Here is a 7,781-nt window from a genome sequence, read left to right on the forward strand (position 1 = left end):
ATGAGGCACTGTGAAAAAGAGCAATTGGCTAGGGTCACACAATGGGGTCAAGTGGATGCCGGGATTGACGAAAGGTTTTTATGCAATTCAACCACTACATGGATATCTCATTCTCTCACTCGTTTTAGATCAAAGCTTACATTATTTGTGTTTAATTCTTTGAGGTACTAAATCAGTGTGCTGTGGTAAATACACCCAGGCTATGCACATTTCATAAGAATTGGTGGTAGTAGAGGTTTTTTGAATGGAGAAGTTGAAATGACAACTATAGCACTCATTCTTGATAAGTTCTTTGAGAAAATTTGCACCACATAGCAAAGAGTCTTTATTCATTGTCATCCATTATTGAATTCATTCATCCACCCATTTCTCACCATCCAGCTATTGATTCATTGAGGCATGCACCCCTGTCTCCAATCTTCATGCATCCATTCAATGATTGGACAAAGTTCAATAATGACAAATATGTTGAAAAATGTACCATAATTGCATTTTTTTCATTTTTTTTCGGGGGGGGGGGGGGGGAACACCAAGAACTCCCTTGCAGTGACCAGGCTCGCTCCCTGTGCTTGCTCCATACGTGCAGTCTCCTAAAATTTGCTGCAGCTGCTTTTTGGTAATCAGCCCTATCCCGAAACACAACGAAGCAATTACTGGCCTGTGTTTCTGAGCTCTGCTGTCTGCAGCCCATGCACTAACTCTGAGATTTTTAGTTGATAAGTGCGTTGAAGGCATGAAAAAGAAATACACAGCCCCTTCTACATTGATGCAGTGCAGAGAACTGGATCATGATACTGTCCCTGATTTACACATCAGTGCATATAATACAGAATAACACATGGAAATTATGGTTATGCTTGCATTTGCCAGTTTTGCACCCTGTAGCTGATGGAAATTGTATATACAAGCCATTAGCGAGCTCAATTAGTGTTCAGCCTCAAAGGAGCGCTGTAGCTGTAGTGAAGGTAATCCTGCACTAGAGCAGATGAAAACGTCCCTTCCACTGTGTCCACTCGCCTCGCTCTGAAAACAGGAACATGTGCTAAATATGCTGACATTTGCCAGGACAGATGGTAAAAACCTGGACTGTCCTCCCCTTGTTGGGGAAAGATCCAACTACTTATACTCTGGAGTCTCAGTGATCCCTCTGAGAGAGTCCAAAGCACCAAAGGAGCCACTCACAGTTGAGGCATGGTATGGCGCCCCTTGCCAAAGCACTCCCTCTCCCCTTTTTGGGGAAGTATCTAGTAGGTAGTCCTTTGAGTCTCAGAGAGTCCCTGAGAGGGTCCACTGTGTAAAGGAAGCCTCTCGCATCTGAGTTGGGGGAATGATACCACTTCCCCTGGGATCACAGCTTACTGGACTTTGGACGCAGCTTTTATTCGTCTACCGGTTTGTGCCCCCTTCACCCTACCCCTCTTCGTTCATGCTGTGTCTCTCACCTTTGCCCTCCTCTCTCCCTCCTTCATTAACTGTCTACTTCCCCATCTCCTACACCCTTCCCCCTTTGAATCGCTCCCCTTGCCTGCTTTTTCCCTTACGCATTTGCCCTTATTGTTTGCCTCAACTGAACATGTAACTATGTAGCTATGCTCTAATAACTGTGCAACCTTTGTAACAATGTAACCTGCAACTATGATCTGATTCTCATGTAAAGCGCTCTGATACCTCCGGGTCTAGCCAACGCTATATAAAACCTTTCAAATAAACAAATAAAATAAATAAATCCGGGATGCCTGATCCCCCTATCTAGAGTCAGGGCCACTGGAATTATGTGATTGTGCGGCCGCAGCGATCTCTGCATAGTTATCGATCTGCTACATTTGCCACATAATCCATCATTTCCCACATAGTCTGCAGACTTTAACCAAAAAATAATTTTGTTTCTAGCTCAAATGGTTCACACGTTATTAAAAATACAGTGCCACGTTAGCCGCGCAGTGGAAGGCCCATTGCAAAGCTGGACTGGTCACCTTTCTGTTGCTTATTGCTATATTTGGGTGCTAAACCATTACTGAGGTGCAGCCAATGCTCAGAAAGTATTATCAAGTTTGAAAATGACGAAATAATGAAGTAACACTATTACGAAATGTGCCGCATTATGCCGCACAATTGTCCTTTTCTTGCTGCATAATTTACTCAACTCTGACACTTATTTGCCCCTCTCCTGATGCATAATTCCAATGGCTCTGTCCTAAAGTAGCCATTATTATCATTTACTCCCATCTGTGGCTATTGGTGCCAGTCCATGCCCCTCCTTGCCCGCTTCCGGCTCTCTCTGCCTTGATTTTCTTGGATGAGTTCATCGCATTCTCGAATCAGTAGACACACTCATTAAATGGATGCTGAAAAACAAAAGAAAATTATTGCCAGTAATTATCTGAAGCAGCGCTTAATGACTCCTTACAACAGTGTGCCAGTTACTGTTTCTCCTAACTTCTCAGTAAATCATCCAGGGTACTTGAAAGAAAACGTAAAAAATAAAGCAAACAAACACTGTGTTGCCTTCTATCACTTATGGGAGAAAGTAAGTCCTTTAGCACTATGCCCCAGTATGTCTCTGGGGCCATGAAGGCACATTGTGATGGCAGAGAAGAAATTAACAAGTTGAATCAGTGGCTGATAGAATGAGATCTACTTGAATAGTGCCGAGTAGTAGGTCTTCCAGTGCTAAATATCACACATTTTTCAATTTTAAACAGCAGTATTATTCCGCCAACATCAATGGCTGAAATGCCTTTTGTGGTATATACATTTGGACTGTGTTTAACAGAACACAAACAATTTACGGTGCGGATCCACAGTGGCTCTGGGTGCAAACCCCTAAAATAAGATCCATTTATCACGAAACAAAAAACAGGGGAGAGGAAACCAGCACTGGACAGGAGCAGGTACGGACGCCGGGACAGGTGCAATACAGAAGCTGGGGCAGGTGCAGTAAGGAAGCTCGAACAAGTACAGGGCAGAAGGGTACCAATGCATACCTCCGGTGTGTCTCCGGAGCTCAGGGTACCAGCAGCTGCAGAGACTCTTTGACTTCAGCCCCCACGGCCATATTTCAGCTGCGTGTCAGGTGCTCTGCCTGTCGGAATGTCATCCCGGGGCTGGAATGCGCGGGCGCGACGGAGAGTCCTTGTGAAGACTTTTCTTATCTGCTTGTTAAAATAAACAAGCAGATAAGAAAAGTCTTCACGACAGCCGCAAACCAGGCCATGGTGTCCGGAGGGGCAGTCCGATAAATGCACAGGGTGGCACCCAAAAACACTCCTTTCCATTGGGAAGCCAGCGTTTTGAACCCAAGGGCAAGATGGCCTCCGACAGACCGTAGAGGTAGCAGCTTCCAAACCACTCTCCCGTAGTGATGTGCTGGGAACCTTGGTTTAAGCAATAAGAATATGCGGTATGCTGCATCCCGTGTGCTAAAGCAATATCAGTTGAGCCGTGCAGTGTAATGATCGAGGACTATATCAACTGGTTTGTCCAAGTGGGGTGGCCTCCAACACGAGTGGATACTTGTTCTGAGAAAAGGCCGAGTACTTTCTGGCGGATAGTTGGAATAACGATAGTGGAGACATTCCAGCGCTTCCAGACAGGCTGGGATACTGCAAGGCGGGTCATGGCTCCGAAAGTACTGAAGGCGATCAAGGACTTAACTGGGAGAGAGGATGAGGATGTACAAGCGAGCGATTCCGAGATCCCGGCTGCAAATCTTAGGGCAAAGGCCCGTCATAGAGCTCAAGCACGAAGAGAGGCTGCCAGGCTGCGTGAAGAAGAGAAGTTGTCTGCGACGGAAAGAAGAAAGCAGGACAGAGAAGCAGAGAAAAGGAAAAGGGAGCTACCTGGTAAAGGATCCTTCAAGAGCATAGATGTTGGCTCCGATTCCTCGAGGGAAGTCAGCCTGCGGCAGCCGACGTTGTTCGAATCATTCCCGGCGCTTAGAACGGAGAATGCGCCTGCTGATGCTACTGGGATGGCCGGGTCAGCCGGGATTACAGAACAGATGAGCCCATTGATAGATGTAAGCAAGGCTGTGCTCCTAGAGGCTGAGCCGGAGGGTGACGTCAATGGTCCGAGGAGCGAGGCGCAACCCGGGGCGGCAGTTGCAGTGAGCCATGGAGAAAAGTTGCGCGATCCGGAGAATGATGGCGGTGACTCATGGAGGGAGATTACAGGCAAGGCAACAGTTCTGGAGAGCGAAAGTGGGTTAGTCGCCTCGTACTCGGAGGTGGCTCGTAACAGTAAGGAACAGCCAGAAGCAGCAGTCCGGGAGCAGTTAACTGGCTTAAAACAGATAAGTCCTCTGTCTGGAAGTGCGAGGGAGGAAATAGACTCGCAGAGAAATGCTTCAGTAACAGCAGTTGCTTTAGAGGCTGTGCCTTTGCCCCCAACGTTAATACCAGCGCAGAGCATGCAGCAAGCCCAGACGGGCAAGGCGCAAGAGGGGATTAACCTGAATCTACTGAGTGAGGGCACTTTGATAGTCGAGGTGATACAGCAATTACCAGGCGATAAGGAAGTATCAAGGAGTGCCCTCTCAAATAACAAACCAGTAGACAAAACGAGCAAGGCTAAAGATGGTAATAAAGAGAATACCTGTGAGGGAGTTGCATATAATGCTCATGCAGTGACTGGGGGGAAGGATAATGGGGGAGTAGATAATAGGAAAATGAATCTGCCTCCAACAGCTACTGGTTCACCTAGTGACGATTGCTTTTATACTGGGAATGACGATGATAAAGAAGATAATGAGGATAATGAAGAGGAGGAGGAGGGCGAAGACTCAGATTTAAGCGATGACTTATCCACTAAGTTAGATGATCTATCATCATCTACGGAGAGCTGCTCAGAGGTATCAGAGGTAGATGCTTTCGCCAAAAGGTTTAGGCTGGGGAGGTATAACTTCTATACTAGATTGAAAGAAAATCCAAATCTGCCAGAGGAGGTTTTCGCTGGCCCTATATTTACAGAATGGGAAAGGAAAGGAGTTAGAAGGGTAGGAGATATTTTAGGACAGCAAGGGGTCTACCAGTTTTCTGAACTACAGACAAAGTATGCTCTAGACAATAGACAATTTTACAAATATTTACAAATAAGGAGTTTTTTGTATAACAAAAAGGGAGGACCATCAGGATTCAGCAAAAACCCAATTATGGAAGTGATTCAAGTAGGGGAGGATTGTACAATAAAGAGGTTTTACGCTGAATTGATAATCTCAAAGGAGGATGATACTAAAAAATGGGCAAAAAATTGAAAAATAGTTTGGATATTAGTGAGGAAAGTTTCTACGCGTCTCTAGAAAAGGGATATACACTGCTGTGTTCAGCGCCTCTCCAGGCACAGCACTACAAAACTATATACCATCTTTATCATACACCTGCAAAAGATAGCTCAGTGGGGAGGCACAACAGGAACTATTTGTTTTAGGTGTGGAGGCTTAGATGCAGATCTGTTACATGTGTTTGCAGCATGCCCTCACCTGCAACTGCTCGAAAAAGGCATCGCGGGCTTTATAAATAGAGTATTAGGAACTGATACTCTTTTAACCCCCTCGATAATTCTGTTGGGAGTGAAGGAGGATGAGGGGCAACTGCAGGGTGGGGGGGAATTCTTGTTTGTAGCTATGTCAGTTATGAGACTCTGCATTGCATCTGCATGGCTGGACCCTTTGCCACCTACATTTCATCACTGGTTGGCCAAATTATTAACAATATATAACTTGGAGACTGGGATTTATGCAAGGAAGGGGAAAAAGGGAAGGAAGCTTGGTAAACAGATCTGGGATCCCATTACTCGATGGAAAGAAGGGAGCATGGACTGAAATGTTAGAATTATATATGCTTATTGCGTATTGGACCATATAATGCGTGTCTAGCTGTTTTGCTGCTTTTCCTTTAACCCCATTTTGAGCTTTAACTTTTCATTTTCTGTCTGTTGGGTAATTATTATTTATACTTGGTACTGTATACTAAAGTGAAGAGACTATATGTAATAGAAAGATTTGAAGTATATTGATTGCTCTCCATTCTCATTGTACTGTGGCTGATCCGTTAACGGAGAAGAAAAAGTGAAACATATATTATATTTAGTTTTGATGTAACAAATTGCCGTGCCCTGTACGTAAAAGTGAAAAAACTTCAATAAAAAAAGTTTAAAAAAAAGGGAAGCCAGCGTTTACCATAAACGCTGACGCTACCCAATGGAAATAAGGGGTGGGGCTTAGAGTCCTTTTTAACAGTCTTGTATTTACAGGATCTCTTGCAGAGGCGGAGCAGGGCTCTGCCCTGCCACACCCATGAAACCTAAAAATCGCCCATGTTTGCACTCTTCAAGTCCTATTGTGATTTTATCACAGAGGGAAGGCCCATTTTCTACCCACAGCGAGGTCCGAAACCAGTTAAGTCATCTTCAAAAACGAGATAAATAAATGTTACAATCAAAATGATTGCTTTACACAAGAACATCACATTGTTCATTAAAGTTCCTTTCCTTGGCCTCCTCCTCCTGAGTTGCTTCCCGCGTTCTAGTATAACGATTATAGCTGTCGACCTTGGAGCTGGGGAACCGAGTTCGAACCTCGGTGCCGGCTGAACTTCCTGAGATTTGGGGCAAATCACTTAATCTCCACGCGCCTACCAGAAATGAAGGTGTACTTGTGTAACATAACTAGTGCTCATGTAAAACACTCCAATACCTTAGTGTCGAGTTTGTGCTAAATAAAACTGAAAATAAACCCAAAAGCCCAGAGCATGAAAATGTGCTGCTCCTCCAATTGCCGATGTGCTCAGCGTGGAGTGAAGATCAAGGACAACAACGGCTGGCTGGATGTCTTCGGGGCTTTTAAGCCCAGCTGTGGCTGCTATGGCAGAGGAGTGTCACCTCCCCATCAGCCTCAAAACTTTAAAAATAAAATGATAATAAAAGTGTTTTTTATCGTTATATTTTTCTTACAATAGCCGAGGCTTGGGAGAAGGCCGTCATGGAGGCAGAGTGCTGGGCAGGGCACTGTTGTTAGTGCGCATGACGGTTTGGCCAGCCGTCTCAGCCAGCCAAACAGTCATGCACACTGAAACTCTCTCCAACCCCAGCTTCATTGCCAGATTGGAGAGAGCAAGCACAGGCTCCCAGTCTCACTGGAAGCGCAAATCCTTGGTGTTCAGACCAATCCTGACATTGCTTTCAGCATCATGAAAGCAGCATCAGGATTGGCCACAGGGGATACTGGGAGCAGAAGAGTAGAGATGCAGTGATAGGGCAGGTACGTTTTTTTTTTGTTTTGGTGTCCCCATTGTTTGTCATTCACCCCCTCCTCCCCCACCCAGCCACTCGGCGGGGACACGAGCTGCAGGCCTCAACTAATATCTTCCCCTTAAGTGTACCTTACTACACTGAATATCCTCTTCCCTCACTACCCACTCCACAAGAAGCAAGGAGAGACCCATTTGGGTCATCTAATACTGGGCCTTGTGTATCCTCCACTCGGTGCTGACTAAGGGCCTAATTACAATTTTGGCAGTGTGGGAGCAGGCCGCCACGCCACCGCCCCACTCTCACACCACCGAAGTCGACTGTTTGCCCAATTAGGAGTTTTCTCCTGGTCTGGCGGGCGGCCAATCGGCAGTCCAGCGGCACAGCCATTCTAAGGCTCATAAGTGAGCTTTACAAAGGCAGTGCCATATGCAAATCAGCCTTGACCCTGTGCCTCATGGGAACAGTCCAGTCTGAACTACCAAGCCATGTCTTTCCTGGACCGGAATCAAGCATCCTAGGACCGGTTTCTGGCT

The 7,781-nt window shown here is 45.8% G+C and overlaps 1 protein-coding gene across 1 annotated transcript; it reads left to right on the forward strand.

Moving 5' to 3' along the window:
- Positions 1–2,062: 2,062 nt before the first annotated feature.
- LOC147660780 (uncharacterized) lies at positions 2,063–5,251 on the forward strand. Its single transcript, XM_086951471.1, has 2 exons — positions 2,063–3,129; positions 3,182–5,251. Exon 2 carries the CDS (start codon positions 3,452–3,454, stop codon positions 5,249–5,251), a length of 1,800 nt encoding a protein of 599 aa, XP_086807597.1. The 5' UTR covers positions 2,063–3,129; positions 3,182–3,451.
- The last annotated feature ends 2,530 nt before the right edge of the window (positions 5,252–7,781 follow it).

Source organism: Lissotriton vulgaris, unplaced genomic scaffold (assembly GCF_964263255.1).
Source record: "Lissotriton vulgaris unplaced genomic scaffold, aLisVul1.2 SCAFFOLD_2618, whole genome shotgun sequence".
In the NCBI taxonomy this organism is placed as follows: Eukaryota; Metazoa; Chordata; class Amphibia; order Caudata; family Salamandridae; genus Lissotriton; species Lissotriton vulgaris.